We start from the raw sequence: 27,604 nt of genomic DNA, 5'->3' as shown, positions 1-27,604 counted from the left end.
CTGGATTTATTGTTTAAACCTGCACAAAACACAGCATAGAGCAAGTATTCAGGTGAAAGCTCAGAAGCACCACAAGCATGGTTTCTCCAGTTATCTCTGAAGGGTCTCAAAGCGTTGGAGTGACAGCAAACCATAAGCTCTTGATTTTTCACAGGTGTGCCAAAACATTCCATTGAGCACTGCCTTCTCCCTGGGATACAATCTATACTCTCGGTTTTCCAGGGGAGAAGATACCTTTCACATCCAAGCCCCCTGGCCAGCTGATGGACAACTGTCATGCAATCAGACCTCCCTGGGATCATCAGGACTCAGACCAGGTACTTGGAAACAGTTAAGGAGGCACTATCTGGAAAGCTCAAAAAGAAGCATATGATGTCCAGCACATAAAATTGCCCTTCCTACTCACTACCGTGTCCCACTCCATTTGCCACATTTCTAAATGCCCGATGTATCCTCCTAACAGCAAAGGCAGGTTTAAAGGTGTCAGTGACAGCGAGTGCTCAAATCACTGGAAACTATATTTCTGAGCATCTTTTTTAGAAACACCACTCTCCAGGATTCTCCAGGTCTCTGCCAAGAACATGCATAGGAGAGCCAGAGAACGTTCAGTGAGCGCATGCTCAAGTCTGCTGCACTGAGGAGCAAAGATAGATGAATGGCAAGCCAGAGGTGACAACCCATCTGCTTCTGCAGGACCTCTCTGGCATCTTCTGAGGGACTCAAGGAAAACCACGAACAGAGATAACTAGCCAGTGAGGACTTACTGGTTATCCTCCAGCATTATCTGAACCCAAAAGCTGGAGCAGAAACCATAGCACTGCACTGAGGGTATGTTCCAAACAGGGCCAAGAAAGGGCAGTAGGACAGCTGCTTGGAGGTGATCATGCTCTGGCTGAACTGAAGACTAACCTTGCCCTGACCTCTTGTCTCTTTTACAGGGAACATAAGGCAGAAATTTTTCGAGCAAAGAAGTACTTGACATTTTGTGTCCCCCACCTCTAAACTGTGCAGCAGCTCAGATATCTTTTTTTTTGCAAGGCATCTAGCAGAGAATTGGCCTGCACCATTCTGTCCTGTGCTCGAGATTCCACAGTCCACTAACCCCATTCTTTCCAGGGACAAATAGTCTTTCTGCTCTACATATGTAGACAATACCCAGAAACCTCCTCCAGCAACTGCAGAGAGATGCAGGCTGCTGTCGGAGAGAGCTGTGGGTGTGCATGAATGAGTGAGTGAATGAATGAATGAATGAACCATTCGCTAGTATTGGCATGAGAATCTCCATGATTTTGAGACGACTAATTAGTGGTTGTAAGCATGTTTGCAATGGTAGGTGTTCACTTCCATGACTGCAAAGAGAGACGGGGAAGTAAAGGTAGCTGGAGGAAACTGCTACCTCTCCCAGCACAGCCCAATCTGTAATCATGTTGAAGCATAGATGTGCCCACACTGTAACAAACTTGCTGTGTCAGGACATGAGGAGTCTTATTGCATTTTTGCCTAGAGCATCAGGGAGACCACGGGAGCATTTGCTCAGCTTGCCCAGCAGATTTCACAGCCCATGCAGAGCTCTATTCTGTTACAGCTACTTCAGCAGGCTTGGCTGAGAAAAAGTAGTATGAACCATGGACACTGCAGTTTGGAGCAGTCCTGTAACACAGTATCTCCTTTCAGCAATTGGAGTCACTGTCTCTCCTACTCACTCCCTGACTTCCACTCTTTTCTTTCAGAGTCTAACTCCACCTTTCTGTTGGAGACTGTAAAAAACAAAGGTCTGAATTTCCTGGAAAGGGATGTGTGAAGGACTGGGAAGTGGGGCACATCTTATCCCAGGCTCCCTGTTTCATATTCCTCCTAATCAGTCACTTTTCAAGCAGATGAAATCTGCTCTTATGTTCAGGTGGGATAATAATGCTTCATGTTTTCTGTCCCAGCACCACTAAGGCTGGATGATACAAAGGGTTCATTTGCATGGACTTAATGGGCATCACCACAAACACTGACAAACTCTTGTTTTCTTCAGCTCCCCTCAAATGGCACAAAAATCCCGCAGCTGAAGCAGCCTTACTGAGGATCTCAGCAGGAGGCACTGGGAGACAGGAACACTCACTGGAAGCTGGAGAGAGAGGTGAGCTGGGAGGAACTGAGAATGTGCCTGGCTCTTCAGAGGGCAGCTTACCAGTGGATCCCCGTTAGCAAAGTTTAGTCTTGGTGATCCAGAAGAGTTGGATACTATATTCACTGAAAGAGCTGGAAGTAGGTCAGCAACATCACTGAGGGAAATGGGAAGCTTTAGGGAGAACTTCATGACTAAAATCTGAGTTCCACTGCTTGCTGTTGCAGTGATTAGATTTCAGTATGCAGGGTGAAAAGCAACAGCAGGGATTGTGTTCGCTGCAACCATGCCAATTTTTTTTCTGCTCACACTATCCTTTTGCCATGCCAGCTTGTGCAGCACCTTGCATCCTGCAGCCACTGCCAGAACCAAATGCCACTGATACACATCCACTGCTCTGCTCAATTCCTGATCCGAGCACAGCACTCTGCGTGCTGTACACATTTAGCTGTGCTCATTTTATATCAATGGCCCTGCTGGGAGAATTGAGTACCATCAAAGTACCCCACACGGACAGATGCAACCTTATCCCTCCTCTGAAGAGTTTTAAATCAAAAAAGGTGAGACAGAAAATCAGAGTTAGCTACTGGACACAAAATCATGGGCTTTTTCTAAACCAAATTCTTATATGGAAATGCCTTTCATTCCATATGTAGGCAATAAGCTCTTAAAGTAAGACCAGAAGTAAAAAATATCAATAACAGCTGGAACATTAAGTAGCTGTTTTGTTGGTTGGTCAGTTCATCACAAAGTGCTTTACAAAGGAGTTTTGTGTCGTTGTCCACACCTTACATCTCATCTTGAAAAGAGAAATTTAGTTTTCCATCTCTGCTGAAGGACATGGTGATGAAAAATCTTAATAAGTTTTTTTTGAAAGTAAAGAAGAAAAGCACAGATAAAATCCAAAGATAAAATTCTGGGTTTCTGTCTCACCAGTGGTGACAAAAATCACAGGCACAGCTAACAAGATAAGAGGGAAAAGGTCTAAGAGGCTACAGGAGCTAAAATAATGTCTTGATTTTCCACAGTTCTTGTTGCACCTGAGGATCTGGGCGTAGAGGGCTAGTCAAGGTCACTGGGTACTTGCAACGACCAGTGTGTGAGTTATTAGCTCTGGTCCTATTTTAAATTCCTAAAGTTAGAGAGTTTTTCCTGGAGGGCGGGACAACGGGTTCATCTGCTCCTTGCTGGAGCCAGCGAAGGGTGGAGGAGTCATTCAGGCATGGTGAAAGGGGAATTGCCCACAGGAAGGACACTTGGGCCAGCCTGAGGTGCAGCAAGTCCTTCTCTGCCAGGCTGCTGCCTTCCTGCAGGACCTCCCCAATGCTGGTGACCCTTCTGTGGGGACAGGAGGGTCTGTGGGTTTAAAGGCTGACTAAACTGCCAGATGTTTGGGCAGTTCCCAGGAAGGTCCTAGCTGACCCACATGCTCCTTGCCTATCACCCCATGTCCCCCACTGTCCTCTGCAAACACCTCAACTCTGAGGATGTGATAGGGAAGTGAGTCCCAATCCAGGTCCCCTGGCCTCCTGCCTCCCCACAGGGACCATGGGCAACATTGTGGGGCACGGGGACAGGCACAGCAACGCACTCCTTGCACACACACACACGTGTTTCTCTTGTCGCCATCTCTCCCAGGGTTCGCTCCTTCCTGCAGAGTGAAAATGGGTTCAGGATTGCCCTGGCAGGTTGCAGGGCGGCCGGGGAGATGCGACGAGCCACAGCAGGCAGGACCTGACCGGTCAGGGTGGGCTGGGTTGGAGTCAGGCAGGGCATGGATGAGAACTGTCCCGGTCAGGAGGGGCAGGGCTGGGGGCAGGCAGGGCAGGGCTGGGGAACTGCCCCAAGCAGGGAGGGTAGGGCTGCTGGGGGTGGGTCCGCAGCCAGCCCTGCCTTTCAAAGTCCCTCGATCCGAGGAGGAAATCGGGAAATATTTCCAGCAGCAGGGGGACGAGGAGGAGGGCTGAAGCTGCTACCGCGGAGGAGGGAGGTCTTTCCCTGCCCGCGCATCGCGGCGGAGGGATGCGGAGGGAGTGGAGGCTGCCTGCGGGGCGGGCCGGCTGAGCGCATCCCCGGGGCGCTGCGCGCGTTTGTGTGTGTGTGCGTGTGTGTGCGCGCGCTCCCTCCATCCATCCCTCCATCCCTCCCTCCCTTCCTTCCTCCCTTCTCCCTCCCTCCCTCCCTCCCTCTCTCCTTCCCGCCCGCCGCCGCGCCTCGGCAGCGCACCGGGGCTCCGCCGCCCGCCCCGCCGCGATGCCCCGCCGCTGCTGATCCGGCCCCGGCGACGCCCGCTCCTGCCCCCCGCCAGGTAGGACCGAGACCGACCGGCCCTCGCCCCGGCCCTGCCCAGCGCGGCGAGTCCCCCGGCGCCTGGACACTGCTTTCTACACCGGCGTCGGAGTGCCGGGGGAGGCTGGGGGGGGCCGGGAGGGAGACCCGGAGCCGTGTGGGAGCCGATGGGGAGGCGGGGGTAGGATGCTCACACATCCACACACACCAGAGAATGTATTTTACAACCCAGCCACGGCACCTTTAGGCAGGCGATGGGGCTCGCCCCCCTCCCCCGCCGGCCAATCGCGACATGTCGCGACGGGAGGCGCGGCTGCGGCGCGGTGTTGCCTCCCCCCTACCCCGAGAGCCGGGCGTTGTTGGGCAGGTGGGGTCGGGCAGGGGGCCGGAGCAAATCCCCTTCCCCGGGGGGCTTACGGGCGCATCCCCCCGTGCGCGGCGGGGTGCGGTGCCTCCGCCTGGCCGGGGCTGTGCGTGTCTCCAGGCAGGGCTGCTTTTCCTGCCTTGAGGCGATTCCTGAGGTGAGTGGTCGGAGGCACCTGCAGCCACGCTGAAATTTCCATTTTCATCTCGAGCATCATGTGTTATTAAGGGCTAGTATTAAGCAGCGCTCATCACGTAGGCTTTGTCTAGGTGGAAGCATGGCTGGGGCTCTTCCGTCATCTTGAGTTTAATTCTTTATTCGCAGCCTTGTTGCTTCCCTCCCCACCGAGCCATGCAAAACAACTCCGCACTCTGCTCTGTCTCCAAGGCGAAAGCAAACTGCCAAAATGTTACAGAAATGCAGCAAGCACTAGGGAGAATTGGAGTCTGAAAATGAAAGCTGTAGTAAAACCACAAGGTCACAGGCATGTGGGTGCAAGTGTGTGATTGAAGGGGACCTCTTTGCTTGCGCTTTACAGGAAGATGTTCCTCCAGTCCCAGATGTTGGAAATTTGTGAGTCAGGTAATGGAAATGAAGGCTGAGAGAGGCTGGGATTCTTTGAGTGCTCTCCTGACACTTGCCTAGGTATTCATGTGCTTTTTGTGACTACCACAAAAAGGAGAGATGCACTTTTATTTAGAAAAGGGAAGCTGGGACGCTTGCATGTTGATGTGATGGTGGCATCCAGGAAAAAAAGAGCTGTTCTATATGGCTTTGGCTGGGGAAGTAGATATCACCAAAGAAAGGCATTTGTAGTCCCTTGGGAGCACCTATGAAATGTTTCTTTCTCCCCTTTCCTTCCAAATGATTCTTCAATAGCAGCTTTGCCCCTTGTTCAACACAGACATTTAGTCCAAATAGGGAAATAATCTAGCATTTCTAGAGCCATAACCTGCCAGCCAAGCCATGAACCCCCCCCACCAACTCCCCAGGAAAGCTGATGCATTTTCTGACTCCTCTTACACCCCACCAGCTCTGTTTTTCTGGAGACATAAACAACTCCTAAGTCAGTGTTGGGAAGCCACGTTGGCCAAAGCTTCCTCTGTACCAGGGTTTTCATTCAAGATACCTGAGGAGGTTGGACATACTCTTTATGTCGAGCATCTCTGAATGCCAACACCAAGTAGCACAGTTTTAAGGTGATGAAACTTTGCTTTCTTCTCTCTCCCCCCACTTTCACTAAGGCTTTTGTGATCTATTGGCTGTGAATTGCTCCCGAGACTTAAACAGGCTTCACCTGTTTAAGTACCAGGTTTTCTCTCCTGGTACTGCTGTACATGACATGGCACAAACTTTGGCTTATGTCCTTGCTCCTGGGAGTCTCTACATCACCTTAAATGGTGTTATATAGGCACAACCGCTTCTCTGCCTTTTGTAGTGTCCAGATCTGCTCACTGCTTTCAGAGTTGCAATTTTCTGACATTGCATCTAGGACAGAATTTGGTTTTCTGCTGTGGTTTTGAGGGGATACTCTCATGGCTTACCAGGATAAACCTGTTGTTCTCCAGCATCCCAAAGAAACTTAGAACCTGGAATAAAGCCCAGTGACCCCCAAGACACAAGCATCACTGGACAGCCAACCAACAGGTTGGTCATAGACAACACATGTCTATGGCTCTCCTTGTGACTGGTACAGGGAAGAACCTGGAGCCCTGTTCAACTCTACGTGCTGTAATCTGCATGTGCTCCCAGCTCACGGACACTGGTGCCCACAGCTGTGCAAATCTCTGCTCCACCTGGGTCTGCTGCAGGGTGCTCAGGGTGCTGTGCTGTTGAGACTCTTGGCATCCAGTATGGGCTGAGCCCACTGACCAGTCTTTCCCTTGCAGAGGACATAAGTGGTATCTCTCCAGCTATTTTCAGGAAGCATGTAGGAACTTGGCTTTTTCTGCTATCTCTGTCCCTCTGGTGATTTTAGCTGAAATTGGAAAGAGGGGGGAGCGATGTGAACAGACAGACAGACGTGGAAACTGTGATTTCATATGCCCGGCTTCCTAAGGAAACCTGGCTACAAATAGAAGTGAGATTTGGTGCTGCAAAGAGCTCCTGGGGAGACAGAGAAGGAGGGGGAATCTGAGGAGAAGGGAGAGGTGGTTAACCTTGTGTTTGAGGTAGGTAACAAAGGCCCGGCACACACCTGGGCTTAGATTCCCTTTCCTGAGATCTGGGGGTCTAAAAGCTGGGCGTCTGCTCGGCGCTAGCATTCAGCTCCCTCTAGAGTCAGCCGTGCCAGAGCTGTGCCTATGGACGGTGACTCTGCTGGGAGGTGCTACCACCCTTCCCCAGCCCCAGCCAGGGCCAGTCACAAAGCTTGTGGATGAAGCATGCCAGGGTGAGCCTTTGCCCAGACTAACCTGCCCAGCTTCTGTCTAGTATCATGTCCGAATCACAGGTCAACACATTCCCATGGATGCCTCCCAGCTCTTCATCCCTAGAGGGTCGCAGGGAGCTGGGGCTGGGGATTTGTCTCTGTTCCCTTGAAGCTTTCTGTTCCTGCAGAGCCTAGGAGAGAATCCTGCTGCACAGAGGACCCACACACAGCTACAAACCCAATGCAAAAATAGTCACAGAGGTAGGAACGAACACAGGCATAGAAGAAAGCAACAAGCCTGTTAATTCCTCCCTTCTGGTCCCTTTGGGGCACTTCTGGGCAGATACTTCCTTCCCAGGCTACTCAGGAGCCTCAGGCTTATTAGCAGTGTTTTATTCTCCCAGCACTCAGGAGATGCTCTTCCCATTTTACATAGGGAGACACGGAGCACAGGGAGATAAAGGGCTGCCCTGGGATCGCACAGGGAGTCTGTTGGCAAGGCAGCCTCAAAGCCGGCTCGTGGAGACCAGGCAGACTGCACTGTGCTTAAATCAGCAAGGGAGATCCACGGGCAGAGAGGAAGGCATTCACAACCGAGGAGGAATCATAGGGAAGAGCCTGATGCTGCTTGATAAAGAAGAGACCAAAGGCAGGTGGTAGGGATAGAGAAATGGTCTGGAGACAGCAGCAAGTAGGAAGGGAGATGTTTAAACAAACTAACAAACAACCAACAACAAAAAAACCACAAACCCAGAGAAATGTAGTATATTTCTCCCTTACTTCTTATTTTCTGACGTATTCATTGCTGAGATCTTGAGTCATGGGGGAAAGGGACAATTTAACACTTGGTCTCTGTGAGTGAAAAGCAAGACTGTAATCTCCCTAACACACTTCCAAGCTCATTCTCTGCAAGCTGCCCCCAAATTCATCCAATGTGGTTGAAATTTTATGTTCTGGATGTTTTGTTTTCTCTGTTTATCTGTTTATTTTGGAAAGTTGCTGGGGACATTGTGGGAGGAGATTGGATGCTTCATTGAAGAGATAGGATACTTGGAAAAATCAGTTGCAGACTGATAATTATTCTTACTTTTTAATGTCCTTTACAGAAAACAGGGTGGCCTGATGTGTATTTTACTTGATCGGATCCATGGAGGGCTTGTGCCTCTGACTATATTTGGAAAGGTTTTGATGTTTTTTGTACTGATGCAATCAGGATGCTGATGGCCTGGAAATCATTTTCCTGATGTGGAGATCTGGAGGGTCATGGGCAGGGGATGCCAACAGGCTGTGCCTGTTTTGGAGTGGCAGAGCTGGGTGGAAGGGAGCAGGAGCCAGGCAGAGCTGGAGCAGGGAAGTGAGCCAAGGGTTTTCCAAGCTGTGTTTAAAGTGCCATTCACGCTGTGCAGCCCTGAGTGGCAACAGAGTATTTGGACTTAGCAGCTTTCTTCCTCCATGGGCCTGGATGTACAGCCAGTGTGGGGGTAGGGTCTTTTTCCTGCCTTGATGGCTAAATCTCACAGCTGTCAGGAGCTAAGTTTTACCGAAGGTGTGCCATGGGGTCATCATCAAGATCAGTAGTGAAGCCAGCAGAGCCTGTGGCTACCTTGACAAATCTCGAAGCACCCCATACCTCCTTGCAGGACTGTTGGCATCCGTTTTGTGTCCCTTGGCTGTAGGAAAGTGGACCTGGGCTCTTGCCTGATTTGCCGATTGATGATCAGAGACCATACAATTTATTTGATGGGGTTTTTCTTTCCTACAGTCATGTCTTTTCTTAGTACAGGCTTTGCCCAAGATGCCTGCTTTAAAGCAGATTGCTACTTTCAATGAGGCACAGTGTACAGGCTTCAGCAGGGCCAGGAAGGGCCAGCAGGAGAGGAGGGGTTTACTAGCCCTCCGGAGATGGGGCAGTGGGTGTAAGTCCCATGTGTGGAGGCAAGGTATGCAGTGCTTTCTCCTGGGAATTCTGGTTATTGCTTGCAGTAGACTCTTTAAGTGCTGGTCTGCTGCAAGAGAAGCTGGGAAAGGGGTCCTGCAACTTGGAGATGTCAGGTCTGGCCATGGGGTAGGAGCATAGGGCATGGCAGGGAGGGGAACACTTGTTGGCCAGGAGAGCCTGCCTTTTTGGGGCTTGATGTCTTTTACCCAGGGACAGTGGCAGGAAAGTGAGCAGCTAACTTGCTTTGATGCTGTCTTTCTCTAGCTTACAGGCTGTCTGTGCCTTGCAGTAACTACTAGCTGCTTCTTCGTCAGTTTTTGGCCTCTCTGGCTGAAGGGAGACTGTCTTTCTCCTGCCCCAGCAAAGGATGGTTTGAGCTGCCTTCTCTGTCTCTCTGCAGCAGTGCACTCTCACTAGGAAAAGGTCTTCTCTGTCTCTGACTATGGGATGTGGAAGGGCTGTCTGGGAGTCTCTATAGTGTTGCAACATGCTCCTGGTTGTGTTCCCACATCATGCTGAAAAGCACCCACTATGTGAACAGCAAACTTTCTGCTGGCCCCCAGCAAGTGACCAGGCACCCTGCGGGGAGAGGGTGCTGCTCCAGCCTTCTGTACACCAGTGACACAGCTGTGAGGACACCTTCTTCCATACAAGCTGCCAGTAAATCCGCAGTAGTGGTGTTTATTATGAAGCTGATGTCACAGTGGGGTAGGCACCGTTGGGTAGCATCGGCAATGGCTGTAATGGTGCGAACGCTGCTGTGTTACAGCTGCTCTGTACAGGTTTTCTATTGAATGCTGGGAAAAAATTTCTCCATGGAAAGTCTCTCAGTCTCTCTTTGTGTGGCCACTCATTCCTTGTGAGCCTAGGCCATTTTCTTCCTTGCCCAATCCTTCTGTAATTAAAGTGTCTAGATTAGCAGTGTTTTTTCAGTACTCTTTAAAAATAACAGTGCTTCCAGTATGTTGCAGATGGTCATAGACCTGTGTGTGATACAAAGGTGTAGGAAAATAACAGGAAGGGTCTTAAGGTGGATATTTTAAGGCTGAAATGCCCCAATGGAGCATTGGGGGGACTTTTAGGGGGCTGCAGCAAAGCAAAAGCTGCGCTTTGTTTAAATGCAGAGCAGCTTTCAGGCTCACTTTGCATGCAGCGACAAGCCGGCCTGAAGGAGCAAAGCTGTCAGAGCAGAGTCTAAAAGGCTGTTTCCTCCCTGTCTGGCAGCTCCTGAGCTGGGGGGCAGGAGCATGAGCTGGCAACATGAGCTCTCTCCTACCAATTTGTAAAACCTAGAGCTCCCTTGTCATGCAAGGGAGGCAAGTATCTCTGCAACCCTCCTAGCCCTGCTGTAAGCAACAACTGCCCTCCTGGTGTTTCGCAACACCAAGTTTGGAATAAAGGCTGGACCAACGTCCCTTGGCCAGGAGCTACATCTAAACTGAGCTTGCCATGCTCTCATGGGCTTTTCTCCCTGACTGTGCAAAGTGGCCTGCTGGCACCCCTGGGAGCTTGTTGCAAAAGGGAAGGGGCTCAGCTGCAACTTCAGGAGAACCCAGGTTGGGCTCTGTCTCTCCTGGCTAGCTCTAACTTTCCCTTAAAGCTCTCCAGCAGCCCCCAGGCAGTTCCACTCCTGCAGTGGTAAAAAGGGCTCTGGGTGCTGTCCCTGAGCATCAGGCAGTGCCTATGGGCAGGGCTGTGCTGGCCCAGGACGGTAGTTTGGGATTTTTCACCCCACATGTATGGCCAGCACTGAGCTCCAGAGCAGCCTGTGTCTCTGCCCATTGCAGCCATGATCCATCTGATCCCAGAGGCTTTGGGGTAGTGCCTCCAAGGCCACGAGCACCACTGCAGGCAGGGTTTGCCAGGGCTGCCAACATCAGCACCCGCACTTGCTTTTATTGTTGATGGCCAGGATGGGAAATGCAATTGAGACACCTTAATGAAAAGCTAACAAAGTTGGGTTTGGAGGAAGGGCTGTTCTTCTAGTAGCCTTGCTTCTCATTGTAGAATAATGTAAATGATTTGTCTGGGAATATTCCTACAGCAGTGTGATGACCATGGGCTGAGACCCTAGGCAAATGCAGAGTAAGAGGATCTCTGGGGGACCAAGCTGTTTATTTTGGATTGTACAAATAAAGAAATTATGATGATTTAATAGCAGCTGCTTCTCAGAGATATTTTGAGTGTCAGGCTCTGGTTGCATGTGTGTAACTAGCATGTTGTGGACAAACATTTTCTAGCCCTCCCTAATTCCTGAGTCTCACTGTGAATTGGTTTAAGTAGGAAAGCTGGTGATAGTATGTCAGTCTTGTTTGATGACCACACCACAAAATGCTGGAGAAAGTACAGCAGAGAGCTGGGGGACGCTACTGCTGCTCAGAGAAGGCACGTTGATGCGGCCGATGGGTTTCTCTTCCAAAGCTCCGGCCATTTCTTGTCCCTCTGAGATCTCCAAAAAAGTTCCACATTTCTTTACCTTCTGCCATCTGAGGGAAAAATATTGTTTGTATGTGACATGCTGGTTGAAAATGCCGGAAAGATGGACTGCTCAGATGCAAACCTCTAGGCCTTTTTTCCTCCTGTTTAACATAATATGGGACTTGATTTAAAACCACCAACCAACCAAATAGAAAAAAACAAACCCCAAACCAGCTTGTATTAGAATGTTTAAAAGGGAAGAACATGGCAAATAAAGTTCAAATGACTTATTAATTTGATTTCTTGCATGTCTTTTTTTCTGGATGAGACTTCCAGTGCCCAAATCCTTTTGAGATTGTAGACTTGGTCCAAAGTGTGATGGGACTCTCCTATGACCTAAATCAGTGACCCAAAGCATAATATTTTTTCTAGAACCATCTGTTTTCTCTTCTTGCCAAGGGGATTTCACAATGCCTGATTGCTCTGAATAATTGTACATGTGCAGGGATATGACTTGCCACAGGGAGAAATATTAACTGAACAAGGGCAGGTGGATGCTCTTGAGTTTTTTGAAGAAACTACTAGCCTTTAGAAGGAGAGGGTGAAGAACCATGCAACTGAGTAATATCTTATGCCCACAATGAATTTTTTTAAGTCTACATATTTAAAAAGGAAACAAAACTACACTTACGAGCTATCTGGGATAAACAGAGTAGGTACCAAGTCAGCCTGTGTTTTGACAGCCCCTTTATCAAATGTCTCTGTGATTTGGTTTGGAGCAGTGTGAAACACAGGAGTACAGATGTTGGGTGACTAATTCATGCTTCAGCTAAACTTCAATGACCATGAATGCACATCTGTTTCAACTTAGCTATCTGCTGAATGGCCTGCAACAAGGTACTCTTCTTTACAAACATCATGTTTTCATTTTTTTTACTTCACTTTTGTAAGCAGTGGCTACAGTTTGCATTTGGGAAAGTGGAAGGCACCAAGGGGCTGTGATCAGGGGTACAATGTTCAGGGCTCCTGAATCCAGCAGTAAGAACGTTTTTGTAGCATTAGCAGGATTTCCAACACAAACAACTTTCTTTTAAATCTATCTTCCTACAAGAGATTTGCTTTTTCTTGTTCATCTTATCTGTTCTTATCACCCAGCTCTCTGACTTGCTCATTTCCTCCACTATGTATCTTTTTCTTTTCTTAATTACAAAGCTGTGGAGCGGGGGTTGGAGGCAGACCAACAGTTCCTGGTGAGAAAATGTCGTTGATATGAAACTGCCTTGATAAATTCTCAGTATTATTCTTCCAGACCAATAATCCTACTACAATATCCATAAATAAAAGCAAACAGAGGAGAAGGCTTTGATCCATCATTACAGTGTCTCTTTTGGAGTAGACCCCATAACATGGGTGCAGGATGCTACCTATTGCTTCCTCCAGTCAGGTGTTCACTTGTGCACAGCCTTGTCTCTGCATAATATGCTCCTGCCCTAACAAGGAGGGGCAATTTGTCATGGGGGAGAAGGAGATGGGTGGTGGTTGACCAGGTGCTTTTCTTCAAGGAGGTGTTGGTGTGTTCCCGTTTTGGAGGGTAAATGCTTCTCCTCAGGAATGCCTGCCTGTACTACTGCAGTCAGCAATGCAGCATGTGTAGCCTGTTCTGTGGCTGGAGAGGCAGCCTGAGTCCCAGCTGTGCTGTGAAACAAGACCTCTTTCAGAAGGAAGAGGGAAGGTATTCTTAGCCATCCCATTTGGGTCCCAATCACTATGACTGGGCCCGGATGACAGCTGGGATGCTGTCACTGGGTGCCACCTTTAGTGTGAATGGGTTGGTCTGTGTCTCCCAGTGCATGCAGCTGTGAGCTGTCAGACCTGGTGTGTTTTTGCTGGAGACCAGGCAGATGGCAAATGGTAGAGTGAGACCTGCCAGGCGCTGCGAAGACTGTACTTGAGGAGGCATTGACTGTCTCTTGCTTGTGTCCCATCTCTGATATGGGCCTGGAAATGAGAACTTTCTCTTAGAAGTTAAAACCTTTCATGGCTGAACATTTTTTTTTCCTTTCAGGAGTGTGAGTTTTTTATGAGCAAAACCAATTCAGCTTTCTGTATTTCCCAGCAAAGTCAGGATATCGATGTACTCATTTTCCTCTCTTCATAGAAACATTTTAAGCACTGTGTGATTAAATTAACTTGGACAGGAGAAGCATAGTATAGCAAAGGCTCTCCTTGAGGAGAAAATATAGCTTTAATAACTAGGGATCTGGCTTTTATTGGCTAGTAAAATTGAGAATGTAACACTGAGCATGCTCAGGTTTTTGCACTAAGCATCTCTTTGTACTTAAAGGCATCTGTTCTGTCGGTTTATGCACTGTTAACTAACTGCAAACCTCTTTAACAGCTCCTCTACATTGCTGGAAAATCCTGAGGCAGGACAAGGGCAAGTACAGCTGTCATGCCTGATGATTGATGTTGTAAATGGAGTGAGAAAGGCCCTTGAAGGGGAAGCCGTCAAAGCTGACCTAGTGGGAAAAGAGCACAGGGACATGTTTCCTCTTGAAGCATGCCAAGAGAGCCAGGCTTCGATGCATATGGGGCTCTTTCCAGTTTTGGGAAGGTGCAAAGTGATGCGCTGTGGAAGGAATGGCTCCAAAATCATTAATTACAGACTGCCCTTCTGGTGCACCTTATGACCAAGTTACTGTTAAGAATAAGGTTTTGCCAGGGCTTGAGAGCTCACTTTGTGCAGATTTCTGATGTGGAGTAGATGTTTAGGAGGACTGTGAGCAAGAAAAGGCTGTGAAATACATGGATTACTGTGATTTAAAATGGCAAGTATAAAAATATTTTTTAAACATGATGAGGGGATAGTAGATTCTCTGTCCTCTCCTGCTCTTACCCTGAATTCCAGCGAGAGAATGCACTGTAATTTTGAAATGGGAAACACTTCTACCAGCTGTGAAGCAGAATGATGGACTTTAATTAGATGAGGAACAAGAAAATGCAGTTGAACAAATAGGCTTTCAGCAAAGAGAAAGAAACATCATAGTAGCTAAAGGGGGTAGGTGTTATCCCAATGGTAGCATCTGAATCCACCCTTGTTCAGGTGACTGAACTAGATAATTTCTACATGAAAAACATCAGTAATCATAACAAAATGGGCTCATTCAATGGGTCTTCTTGAGTAACAGGATAACTTGATTATATGTTTGGGAAAAATGAGAAATAAAGAGACTGGAGAGGAAAATCTGTTATCTCTGGTTGGCCTCACTTAATGCATCTTTCCTTTTGTCTCTGAAGGTTGAGGATGTCTGGGATCTGTTCAGAGGAAGTGGCCATGTCACGAGTAACTCGCCCACCCACCTTCCCAGTGAGCTTTCAGCTCCTTGTGCTGGTGTTGCTCTGCCATGCAGATGGCATACATGCAGAGAGCCCCAGTGAACTGCCAGGGAATGACACCGAGGAGTGTGCTGGCTCATACATCTGCAAAAAGGGTGTGATTTTACCAATATGGGAACCCCAAGACCCCTCATTTGGTGACAAAATCGCTCGGGCAACAGTGTATTTTGTAGCAATGGTGTACATGTTCCTGGGAGTGTCTATCATAGCTGACCGCTTCATGTCCTCCATCGAAGTCATTACATCCCAAGAGCGAGAAATAACCATCAAGAAGCCCAATGGTGAGACCAGCAAAACCACTGTGAGGATCTGGAATGAGACCGTTTCCAATCTCACACTGATGGCCTTGGGCTCGTCCGCCCCCGAGATCCTCCTGTCCGTCATCGAAGTGTGTGGCCATGGCTTCACAGCAGGGGACCTGGGCCCAAGCACGATTGTGGGAAGTGCTGCCTTTAACATGTTTGTCATCATTGCGATATGTGTGTACGTGGTTCCAGATGGAGAGATAAGGAAGATCAAGCACTTGCGAGTGTTTTTTGTTACGGCGGCCTGGAGCATCTTTGCCTATACTTGGCTTTACATTATTTTATCTGTGTCTTCACCTGGGATTGTGGAGGTTTGGGAAGGCTTGCTCACCTTCTTCTTCTTCCCCATCTGTGTGGTGTTTGCCTGGATAGCTGACAGGAGGCTTTTGTTTTACAAGTACGTCTACAAGAAATACCGAGCTGGCAAGCAGAGAGGTATGATCATAGAGCATGAGGGTGACCGGCCCTCATCCAAAGCTGATATTGAGATGGACGGAAAGGTTGCTAATTCTCATGTGGAGAACTTTTTGGATGGGACACTGGTGTTGGAAGTGGATGAGAAAGACCAGGATGATGAGGAAGCCAGAAGGGAAATGGCTCGGATCCTGAAGGAGCTGAAACAAAAGCACCCAGACAAGGAAATCGAACAGCTTATTGAGTTGGCCAACTACCAGGTCCTGAGCCAGCAACAGAAGAGCAGGGCATTTTACCGCATCCAGGCCACTCGGCTCATGACCGGAGCTGGCAACATCTTGAAGAGACATGCTGCAGACCAAGCCCGCAAAGCCGTCAGCATGCACGAGGTCAACAGTGAGGTGACGGAAAATGATCCCATCAGCAAGCTCTATTTTGAGCAGGGTACCTACCAGTGTTTGGAGAACTGTGGCACTGTGGCCCTGACCATCATTCGCCGGGGAGGTGACTTGACTAACACAGTGTACGTTGACTTCCGGACAGAGGACGGGACGGCTAATGCCGGCTCTGACTACGAGTTCACTGAAGGGACAGTGGTCTTCAAGCCTGGAGAGACCCAGAAGGAAATCCGTGTTGGCATAATCGATGATGACATATTTGAGGAGGATGAGAACTTCCTGGTACATCTCAGCAACGTCCGTGTGAGCACTGAGCCCTCGGACGAGGGCGTTCTTGAGCCCAGTCGTGTCTCAACACTTGCCTGCTTGGGATCACCATCTACTGCCACTGTCACCATTTTTGACGATGACCACGCTGGTATCTTCACCTTTGAGGAGCCAGTAACTCACATCAGTGAAAGTGTAGGAACCATGGAAGTGAAAGTGTTGCGAACCTCTGGTGCACGAGGAAATGTTATTGTGCCCTACAAAACCATTGAAGGCTCAGCTAAAGGTGGAGGAGAGGACTTTGAAGACACCTGTGGGGAGTTGGAGTTCCAGAACGATGAGATAGTGTAAGTGAAGGTTTTACTTATTCCCTACAGTCTCTGTTTGTCCAGAAATAAAATGCACTTGGCTCCCAGAGCTGCACTAGAGGTGTTTGGGTGCCAGCATATTGCAGTAAACCATGAATGGCCATATGTGCTTTGGGGAACCTGAAATGCTGCGTTCCTGCCTTGCTAACAGGCCAGAGAGTGCCTGGTCATGGGCACTCCAGCATTCAGCACCAGGGAGGTGGAACTGATGTGGGAGCCCAACCTCCTGCACCGTACCCACATGCTGAGCAGAGCTCTATAGCCTCAGCTCTGCAGTGGAGCAGAGAACAAAACCAAGATACCTGTGGCCACCCAGTCACAAGGACCTGTCTTGTGAAGGGCTTAAACTGAACATATGAATTGTGGTACCTACTTCCTCTTTCCTGTTGAGGGTCATGTCATCCGGGACTGGGCCACAGTCTGTTCTACTGCTCAGGGCTTTGTTGAAGGTCACTTTACCTCCTCCTCTTCTAAAGGCTGTAGGCCTGGGTCATTGTCCAATACATGTCTTGAAAAAATGTTGTCATGTAGGGAAGTCACATGGTTAGGATGCAACTGCAACCACATTTGTCTGCTTGAAAGTGAAAAAGAGGCTGAAAGCTGTTGGAGGCTACTCCAAAGTGTTGCTCTGTGGATGGTGAAAAAATTAGTAGTGCTGTAGCCTTATTACATTATGTGGAGAATATAAACTAGCTCAATAAATCGTGGTAGAAAACGTCTATCCTTTGGTATGTCATGAAGACATTTCCTTGCCCAGCTGGTGTTCTGGGAGGAGCAGGCATTGGGAGTCCTGGTATTCCAGCCTGAGGCTGTTCCTACAGTAAAGTCTGTGTTTGCAGATCAATCCCTGCCAACAGGGTTTTATCTCTGTAGCACAAAACCACCACATAGAACTTAAAGCAGTCACTGATAAAGGGCACTGCTGTGTTGGAGAAGAGCTAACTGTTGGCTTGACTGTTATGTATTATAGCACTGGTCTCTTGGGAGCTGAGACGGACCCATGACGAGTGCCAAGAGCAGTCTTTGTGTTCTGTCTGTTACCTGTATCTGCTGTGTGTGCAGAGGGAGAATGAAACTTCTTCATAAAACTTCTTAAAGTAAGAGGGAGAAAAAAGGATTTATACCAGTTGGCATTTTGATTTCTCAGGAAAAACTGAGCAAGAAGTTCAGAGCTCCAGCAGTCTGGAGGCCAGAACATGCATGTTGCTCACACAAGGGTCAAGAGCACATACTTCTTGGTTCCTGAATGATAACTGTAGTAAGAGGAATGCAGTTATTTGATTATATTTTTTCCCATTTGAGGAGAAGCAGGGAGTTGTCTGCAGAGATGCAATGAACTAGGCTATAAGGATATCTCCCAAAGGCTCTTTAGTTTTTATCCAGGTCACTCAGCACTAGCAAAACTGGGTTACTAGTAGTTAGATTTTGACATTTGTTCTCAGTTCCCATGGGATGTGACATGTTTACATGGCAGGCCAAACACACAGGCTCTGCAACTGTGCTCAGAGGGGCTGGGACTCCCCCTTATCTTGTATCCACCACTCTGGTTAGGATCTCTATGCTGTCCTTCATCCAAGCCCCGTGTCCGTGCTATCTGTTGGTGCTCAGTCTGTGATGTGGGGTTGTGCAGTGAGATGGTGATGCCTTCTGCCTGGCACTACTGTGCCTACTGCCTCTGGTGGTGGCTTTCCCTCCACTACACTATCCACTGCTGACTTTTGCCAACAGGGCAGTAACCAAGGGGTGTGCTGGAAATGAGCTGACCACATCCTGCTGCATCTGCTGCCTGGCCTCCTGGGGTGTGCTGGTGTGCCCTCACCAGGGCAGCAAGCCTCCTCCTTCCTCTTTTTACTGGCTGTCAGAATGTGCACTGCAGGCACAAAACAGGGGAAAACAGCTTTCTTAGAAACTTCAGTGTGTTTTTTTCTGTGCAGATGCCATCATATCTCTATTGCCTTTGAACTATCTCTCCCTGTAATCACAGGGAGGGACGATACATAGGAAGCACCATTTTAGGAGTTCACAGTGTGGTACAGATGCTTGGGGAATGGTGCATAAGGAGATGGTGGCTACAGGGCCAGGTATTGACTAAAGGGCTTTCTGCATTCAGGTGGGAGAGGACATGCACAGAATGAAACTCATAGTACATATTCCAATCTGTATCTGAAAGGCAGTAGATACTAGTCTAAAACTTAGGTGCAGTCCATGTTCAGGTGTTGGATGGTACAATCTGACTTGCAGATGATTTCCTGCAGGCCCATGTTTTCTTGGGCACAAATTTAGGGCAGCCCTGCAGCACAGAGGCTGAGTGGTCCTGACACTGAGCTGCTGCTTACAGGCATCCTCCCTTGGAAGAATTTTCTCCAATGGTAATAAAGAAGATATGCTAGCACAATATGTGGTATAGAGCTACAGCCTGTTTACTCTGTCATTGCTTGATAGTGCCGTGCTTTAACTAAATCACAGTTACGTAGAATGGTGCAATTCCCTAGCACATTGGATTCAATAGAGTTCTAAAATTTCAGGTTTTCCTGTGCTCTGGTGACCAAGAGATGTCTTTGCTGCCCTTTCTAAAGGTCTTTAGTGCCTCTTCAGCTCTGCCATTCAGGTCTGTATCAATCAGCTCGGTAAAATTGAGTAAGATGTGTTTTTCTGGGGCACTAATAACAAAGGTAGGGCAGTACCGGGAGACACGAAGATAAAAGGAAAGCATTCACAAGCCTCTATTATTAGAAGGCTGGCTTGCTGGTAAGTCCCAGTAAAATTAGAAAGCGCTGGAAGGACCCTGATCTTCTGGAGACCTTCCTCTGGTTCCAAAAAAGCCTAATTACGTAATTTGTTGTTTGTTTGCAGTGTCCAGAGAGACTTTCCCATTTGGCAGTCTGTTGATGTCCCCCTTCCCAGAGTACACAAAATAGCTGTTTAACTGCTGAAGCCATGCTACTTCATTTGTTTAAACAAACATCTCATTCTGAGGCTACTAGAAAAGATATGTAGTGGAGAAGATGCTGGTTCTCCTGTGGAACATTTTATCCCAACTATGCCTCTTGGAGTGATGCTTTTCTGCTCCTTGTTCCTGAAACACAGCTTGTTGTTCAGTGGATGCATATTACCAAGTGAAAGAAACAGCATTTAAATGCATTTTGCAAAGGGGTTACCTGTGTTTTCATGACAAATTGTTCCAAGCTGTGTGGGAAAGCTTAAGATGTTTGACTGGGGTTCAGCAAGGTCAGTCTCTGTGGTGCTGCACTGGTCCCTGGGGCTCTGAGACATTGTTGTAGGACAAGGTACTATGATTTAAAGTGTAAGAGAGAGCCTTCCCTCTGGGACCATCCTCAACAAGGTGATTCCAGCCTTGTCTTGCGTCTCCATTAACAACTAAAGCTTTCTTGATGAGAACATGGAGATGTGTAGTTGTAGGCTCTTCCTGTCCACTCGCCTACTACAGCTATTGTGATCATAGAAGAGGTCCCAGGTTCATCTAGCCAGGCTATTTTTATCTCCTGAGTGAATGGTAAATAATTCAAAAGAAGTCCAGTTTCCTATATTAGAGAAGGAAGCACTCCTCTCAGCTGATATCCCATCAGTTCTTCTCCTTTCTATCTTGGAGCATCAGGAGGGGTACCTCTTCCAGAGGTGACTGCAAAGCTATGTGGAAACAGTGTGTTCTTTCGTATTCAAAAAATTGTAATTTATTTTAGAGGTAACATTCAGAGATAACTAGAGATCTATTACAGTCTGTGTTCCAGATGTCTGCCCACACCACCCTAAAAGAAAAGCTTTTACTGCATTAATGTCAGTGAGGAAGATGGCACATACAGTTACATGGACAACCAATCAAACTTGTATTTCACCAATGCATTCACACCTATAAATGCTTGGAAAATCTTATGTCAAATTATCTCACGGTTCGTAGTATACAGTTTAGCTGTTTTTATAAGAGATGTCTGCTGCAGGTTTAGGAAGTGACAGAGATGCCCACTGAATCTGACTTGCCCAAGTCAGCTTTGGTATTTCTCTGGAAGCATAAATCTAGGAGTTGAATGCTAAGAGAGACAAAAACACCAGCTAAATCCTCTGATTTTTATAGGGAAAGTGTTCCCAGAAATCACATAGTTCCCAAGAGCCCTTTAAAAACATCAATGTCAGTAAATATAGATTGTGGCAGGAGGGGAACCAAGTGGTACTGCTTTTTTAAGTACCCCTTTTCTTTTCCAAAAGAAGTTGGGTGAGGTATTTCTAAAGAAACAGCAAAAGCAATATCCTGACTCAGCCCTGGGACCCCTCTATGTCAGTTTTGCACCTACAGCCTGCAGCTTCAGAGAAAAAAAATAAAGCCTTCAGCATGGGCAGCCTTGCAGTAGGATGCAGTTGAAGAGCAGGGTGTCTTCTGCTGTGGCAGAGACACAGCTGTAAACCAGGCTGAAGGGGAAGCAAACAAACATTCCCCTTTGAAGGTTTCATTGTTGGGCACATTCTCCTGCTCTCTGTGGTCCCACTTTGTTTGGCTGGACCAATGTGCATCCCCTCATTGAACAGCCCCAACTTGCATAGGGTTAATATCTGGCAGCACAGTGTGAGATATCAAAAGAGACCAAACAAAGATTAAACTCTTACTTGGCCTACTTCCAGAGCCCAGCTTGGGGTTTAGAGAGTGTTTTCCCCTCACCACTGGAAGTCTTGCCTGTCCCAGTGGGATTTGCAGGCAGTACAAATATGGCCACCTGGATCTAGAGCTTGAATCTTTGGCAGGAGCACCCAGTGCTCCTGGTCCACCCAGTAGAAGTCCAGCTTATGGAAGGTGGCCCTGGCTGTGGCCCACAGCAGGGGTCTGATTAGGTGTGTTGCTCCACGCTGGGGCATGGCATGGGGGCCTGTTTCTCTTTCCGGGGGAGTTTTGAGGAGGAAAATTCACTGGGTCTGAAATAAATCGTTGCTTTGGTGCCTGAAGGCCAAAAGTTGGTTGTTCCTTCTTAAGAAGGGAAGATGCAGCTATAACAGGGCTGTCTTTTCTTTTTCTCCTCTTAATTCAAACAATGTTTAGTCTTTCCTGAACATGACTTAATATCTCCCAGCCATGGGCATATCTCTTAAACTGCGTGGACAACCCCACACAGTTCTGTTAGGAGGCATCAAGGAAATGAGGTGTGAACACGTGTTGTTAACAGACCTTCCTGCTGTGCTGTGCCCAAGACAGGTCTCAAGCCTGTGAAGCATGTACTTGGCAGCTGTGTCTCCAAGCGTCTCATGGCTTGGTCTGGTCCTCTGCTCCCTGGAGCAAGAGCCAGTGGGTGTGCTCCTGTCGCATGTCATGATGGTGTCGTAGGAAAAGTCCTGCCTGTGGTGTGCTTGGGGAGGGTGAGCATTGGATGCTGCAGACTGTGCTGTTTGCCCAAATAAGTCAGGAAATCTAGGAACTTGATTTAGTGATGTGTCCTGTGGAGGGGCTTAGGCAGCAGAGTTGTGTCACTGGATGAAGCAAGTTGTGCCAGTACATCACTGGGGGTGAATGAGGCGGGGGAGAAGGGTGGGGACAAGAGTGGTTAGCTCTCACTGAACAACTGACACAGTTTTTGTCCTTGAAAAACCAATGTTTCCTTATTTGTAATGAACTGTTGTTGGCAATTTACTGCTGCCAGCTGCATCTCTGTGGTTGATTAAGGGAGCTTGGATCTTAAATATGTAATAACTCCCTGAAAGCCATTGAGAGGTAGTTATTAGCTTCATCAGGGCCTGTGTACACATCCGCTGTGCTCCTTTATGAAAAGGCTACCTATTAAATGCATTGTAGTAATTTCTAAAACGCAGGATCTAGGCTTGTTTTAAAAATTAAAACAACAACCCTAGCAAAGCCTGTTGGCATGGGAAAGTTTTCTTGGAGCGAAGCACTGCTGCACAGCTCCTTGTTGGGGAGACAAGAATGGGGGATAGGAGAAGTCCTGTCCCCCTTTGCAGACCCTTCTTTCCCTGGCGTGTGCTTGAGCACTGCTGGCAGCAGCATTGGCACCAGCAGTGATATTCAGGTTTTGTCAACAGAGCCGTCATCCTCCCCTCTCCCTCCGGTGCACATGGGATCCATTGCTGTGGCAAAACCTTGAACAGGGAGAGGTAATTCATTAGTACACGGGATCCTGATGCAAGTGCAGCTCAAGTTGTGCATCTGGCTTGGGAATAGACTTCTTTCCTCTGTCAGTGTGCCCTCGGGTTTGAACTCAGTGGATGGCACTCGGTATTCTTGCAGCAGCAGGGCTGAATTTGTGGGCTTAAAACGAGAGTGACAGAACAAAAAGCAGACAGCTGACCACAGACGGCATCCAAGCAGATGGGCAGAGAAACATCTGCTGTTATCCAAAGCCAAACAGAGAGAAGCTGGACCTGCCAGACTGAGTCAGAAGCGGACCCTCCTCAGAGGGAGAGGCTGAGCCCAGAGGCATCATCCCACATGCTGCAGGCAGATAGAGCATGATCAGGCAGCTCTCTGCTGACAGGGGGATGTGATGTTGCTCTACCCTTGTCAGGCAGGCCTACCAGAGGCGATGCACAGTCTTCCATGCCTGGATCTGGCTTGTATATGTCTCTACTGGCATTGCTCACACCAGGGACAAAATCATGTGTTCACTAGCAAGGACATGCACATCGCTGCCATGCAAGGGAAAAGTCACCTATCCTATGCCTTCTCTCTGCTCCTTTCCCCGTTCTCCAGCACCATAGGATAACGGTTTTAGCTTAACCTTCACAGTCTGGTCTTGCCAAACCACCTGTGTTTCTTCAGTACTCTCAGATGAGGAGCATTGATTAACAGTCTTTCACAGCCACAGTGTTTGCAATGCTGGGTGCACAGCCTCGCTGTGCTGGTACTACTGGGTATGTTCTCTTTTTTGCAGTCTTGGGCATGGCTGGAGTTAAGGTCAGCCCTCTCCAAGTCATAAATGCCATTTAGCCTGAGGACATCTTGGGAGATATCAAAAACTATACTAATGAAGTTTCTGACAATGACATTTGAGGCTTTGTGCTGGTTTCCAAGAATGGCAATGCTGGATCCTGGGTGACAACAAATAATAACGGCATTCTCCGTTTTAAAAATATCTTAGTGTAAGAGAGAAAATATTCCTACTGCTGTGTAAGTGAGAGGGTAACCAGCATGGGCCTCCTCCATCCAGTCCCTATATGGCTCCATTTCCATAATGTCTGGACTCCTTCCTACACAATCAAAGTAACAATAAAATGTGTCTGGCAATGGGAAACAAAGCAGCAACAAAAATGGGGGTATGGCTGGATCCCTGTGAATTGGGTGCTGGAAGGAGAAAGATGGAACTGATGGCATATGCCTGCCCCATCAGAGCAGGCATCCAGGGGAAGGTCCTCTGAGTGCAGATCTCTCAGGTGGCTGAAAATAGGGGTGGGGACCAACTGAGTGGAATTCAGTGCAGAGATATTACCTGTGGGGTTTTTTTAGAGGTGGTTGAAATTTTATGGAATTCTTGTCAGCAAGCTTCTTTGCAGGTTGGAGGGCTTGAGTGATTCCTCTGGTTATTTGCTCCTGTTAAAACACTGGTGTGCGCTAGTCACACACTGTGCTATTTTGGGGTCATGCAATATGACTCTAATTCAACCACAAGACCAGTACGCCCTGCGGAGACCCTTGTCCCAAGGGCCAGATGCACTGTCACCAGGTGGCAAAGCTGTTGTCTCACTGGCTGGGACATAAGAAGGACATGAAGTTTTTTATTGGGTCCAGAAGAAAACAAATGCACAAAAAAGGACTGATTTGCTCTGAGCTCTTTTGCTCTCAACTCGGTTGCTTGCTTCCTAGTAAGAAACTCATTTTGAGATGTGCTTGCGTGTTTGTGTTTTAATTTATCAGTAAACATCATCCTAAAGAACAAAATAGTTATATGTTGAGTCTTTGCTAACAATTTGGATTGATCTATTAGCACACTCATCAGCCCCTCAAATTTCCCAGGCAGGCTCTCAGCTCCTCAATATGTGCAGGCATCCCTGCCCTTCCCCCTGGCACTTGCACCCCCCCATTTCTGTGCAGGTCATGTGGCCGTGGCTCTGCCATCTTCTGCCCCAAAACCTTCATGCATCCTGAGCACTGCTCTCACCAGTGTTGTGACAGATGACTTATCCTGGCATGCCTTTAGATAAGGGCAAGCAACACGCCTGTCTGGACACTGTGGACATTGTGCTCCGAGGAGCTGTGTGCCCTCAGCCACAGCCCTCCCTTCCCTCTCAGCAATGCCATTGTGCAGCCCAGCTCTGCTGTCCTCACGCTGCACAGCTCTCACACAAATTCACAGCCCTGTCACAGCATATAAGGCAGAAAAAAACTCAGTTCTGCAGGGAGTCTGGAATGAATCGAGCTGCAGTGAGCAGGGGAGAGACGCCCTGGTTTCATTGAGAAGAGGAGCCTTGATCTGAGACAAAACTTGTTACTTTGGCTCAAGCAGGTAGGGAGCAGGTTTTACCTGGCACCAGAGTCTGCATAGGAACCAAGTGTTTGCTTGGTGCAGTAGATTTCCATTCACACTTTAGGTTTGGTTATGGAAATTTATCTTCCTCCTCAGCTTAGCCTGGGTATGTGACAGAACCTAGGGGAATAAGATATCGCCCCTGCATAGGGTAAAAATAATGTAAACAAAGTCAGTATTAATGCCCTGGGCACAAATCATCCTACCACAGGGAAAAGGGAGGGAAGCATAGCAGGAGATTTACCTGACTCATGAGCTCTCCAGTGACCTGGAACTCAGGAAAAATCATACAGAAACCTGAAAATAGGTCAGTTTAGTAGGGAGGATTGTAACAGAACAGCGTGGGAGTGTTGGGTCAGAATCAGTCTGAGCATGAACTGGACAAGAATTAGATGGGAAGGAGATATTCTGGACATTCATGCCTTAGCAATGCAGACAGAGAAGGGGAAGGTAGCTGAACAACAGATTCTACTGAGAAGCAGTGGATGTTTGTGTTGATGAGGCCTGCAGGTGTAGGAAAAAGATGATGGAATCTGCCTGTCCCCAGACCCAGAAGGCATACTGAAATCTAGCTTCACGTTGTGAGGGGAATGCATGAGGGACTCAACAGTCCCTCTGGAAGGTTTCATAGGCAATAGGTGACGTGCAGGCAAGCTCAGAAGCTGCCTTCAAAAGCAGCTCAGCTAGATTAGGTCTGTTTTTGTACCTAAATGAGCCTAGAATAAATCAACACATTATTTGTAAGTACCTCAAAGATAACAAGGAGATGAATAACAGCCAGCATATATTTGTCAAGAACAAGTCTTAAGCCAACCTAATTTCCTTTTATGCTAGTCTTTTGGGTGAGGGAGAAGCAGTGTCATCATATCACTGAGCTTCAGAAGGGCTTGTAATGTTGCCTAGTTCAGTACTGTCATAAGGAAGACCTGGCTAAATGGGCCACTAGGGTGATGGGATCTAACCTGTTTGGAAAGAGAAATGTGTCATTGAATAGGGGTGAAAAGGTGTTCAGTAGCATGGGAAAGAGAAAACTGGTGTTTTAACTTCCAGATAGAAAGCGTATAGAGGTTGGAAGTGTTTATGAAAGGTCAGATGGGGATTTACAGAGATGGGCTGTGAATTAGTTTGAAGAGAAGACACTGTAAAGTGTTTGTGCAAGGATAGTCATATGCACAAATTCAAGTGGGAGGGGAACAACCAAGTTGAGGGGGTGCTGTTATGACCTGGCAGCCAAATCTGAGCTCACAACATCATGCTCTTGCAATGAATAAGACAGATGTCATCTTGAAGATATTCAAGCGGGGGGTAGCCATCCTTGTGCTCTCTGCTCAGCTGTGTCCAGCTCTGAGCAATCTGAACACTGAATAGGTTAAGAGTCCAATGGAAAGCACAGAAAATGACTGGTGATCTGAGAAACGTGACCCAAGGTGAGAAACTACAACAACTGGTGCTGTTTAATTTAGGGAGAGGTATAGGGAAGACATAAGCCTTGAGCTTGGTAAAGGGCAGTAAGACATCCTCTGTGTCTTCAGGGTCTTGAGGAAGCAGCAGAAGCAATTCAGATTAGTCAGCAGGAAAATTTCCTCGTAGTACAGGAGGGTCCACTCAGAAGGAGCTTGCAGGAGTGGGTGACCTCTGTTGACAGCAGGGAACAGCTTAGAAGACATTGCCCAAAATGATACCAGATGTAATGTCTCTTTCAGGACACATTGGGTCAGATGAGGTCTTGGCAACTCTTCCTCTTCTGTTGTTATGTGCTAGCGAAGCAAAAGTGTCCATCATGAGAGTTGCACTTCAGTCAGGTGGCACCCGTCCTGCATGGTCTTCTGCCACAAACATGTGATGGGATGGATGCAAAGCAACGTACAAATGGAGCAGAAAGACCTTCACAGGTTCCCTGTGGCCACTCACTCTGGGCTCTTTGCTCACAAGGGATATCTGGGATAGGGCCACTGCTTGCCTGCTGTCCGTGTCCTTTGCTAATAATTAGATGCAAACCAAGCTTCCCTTCAGGAGAGCCCTGTCCCCCTGGGGGAAGAAGCAAGGCTGCACAGATTAAGGAAGCTAATTAGAGGGAAGAGAGCATTGGTACCAAAGCCCCAACAGTAAACTTTGAAATCTAGATAAGGGAGCAGTATTTAATTATATACAATTAAAACACCGTATCTCAGCCCCTTGAGAACTGGCAGTCTTGGAAAGCCCTCAGAAAGGTGCTAATGAACAGATCTGAAGGCAGCAGTGGGCTAGGAGCTGTGCTTACCGAACTTTACCTGTGAAACACATCTAAAGAGAAGAGCTAGGAAAATTCCCTTGGACGACTGTCTCCTTATGCCTGTGTGATGTCCTCCCTCTCCCAGAGCAGGTAATGGGAACCCAAATCTTGGGAACTGAAAGGGAGATTGCTCTGCTCTTACATGCAGCTGAGCAAGACCATTGCAGACACCCATGCAAGAACAGGCTATCCTAACAATGTTGAGAAAGTTGG

General features: G+C 47.9%; 1 protein-coding gene across 1 annotated transcript in view; it reads left to right on the top strand.

Annotated features, from left to right (window-relative positions):
* Positions 1–4,368: 4,368 nt before the first annotated feature.
* SLC8A1 (solute carrier family 8 member A1) overlaps positions 4,369–27,604 on the top strand; it is a gene marked incomplete at its 3' end in the record, with an annotated part of 111,582 nt that continues 88,346 nt past the window's right edge. The window contains exons 1-2 of the mRNA XM_017818761.1: positions 4,369–4,424; positions 14,795–16,624. Of these exons, the coding sequence (XP_017674250.1) occupies positions 14,802–16,624 (1,823 nt within the window). The remainder of the gene's footprint in view (positions 4,425–14,794; positions 16,625–27,604) is intronic.

Source organism: Lepidothrix coronata, unplaced genomic scaffold (genome assembly GCF_001604755.1).
Source record: "Lepidothrix coronata isolate B3197 unplaced genomic scaffold, Lepidothrix_coronata-1.0 Scaffold71, whole genome shotgun sequence".
Classification (NCBI taxonomy): Eukaryota; Metazoa; Chordata; class Aves; order Passeriformes; family Pipridae; genus Lepidothrix; species Lepidothrix coronata.
The sequence above is the reverse complement of the archived record's forward strand: the minus strand, read 5'-3'. Positions and strand labels throughout refer to the sequence as shown.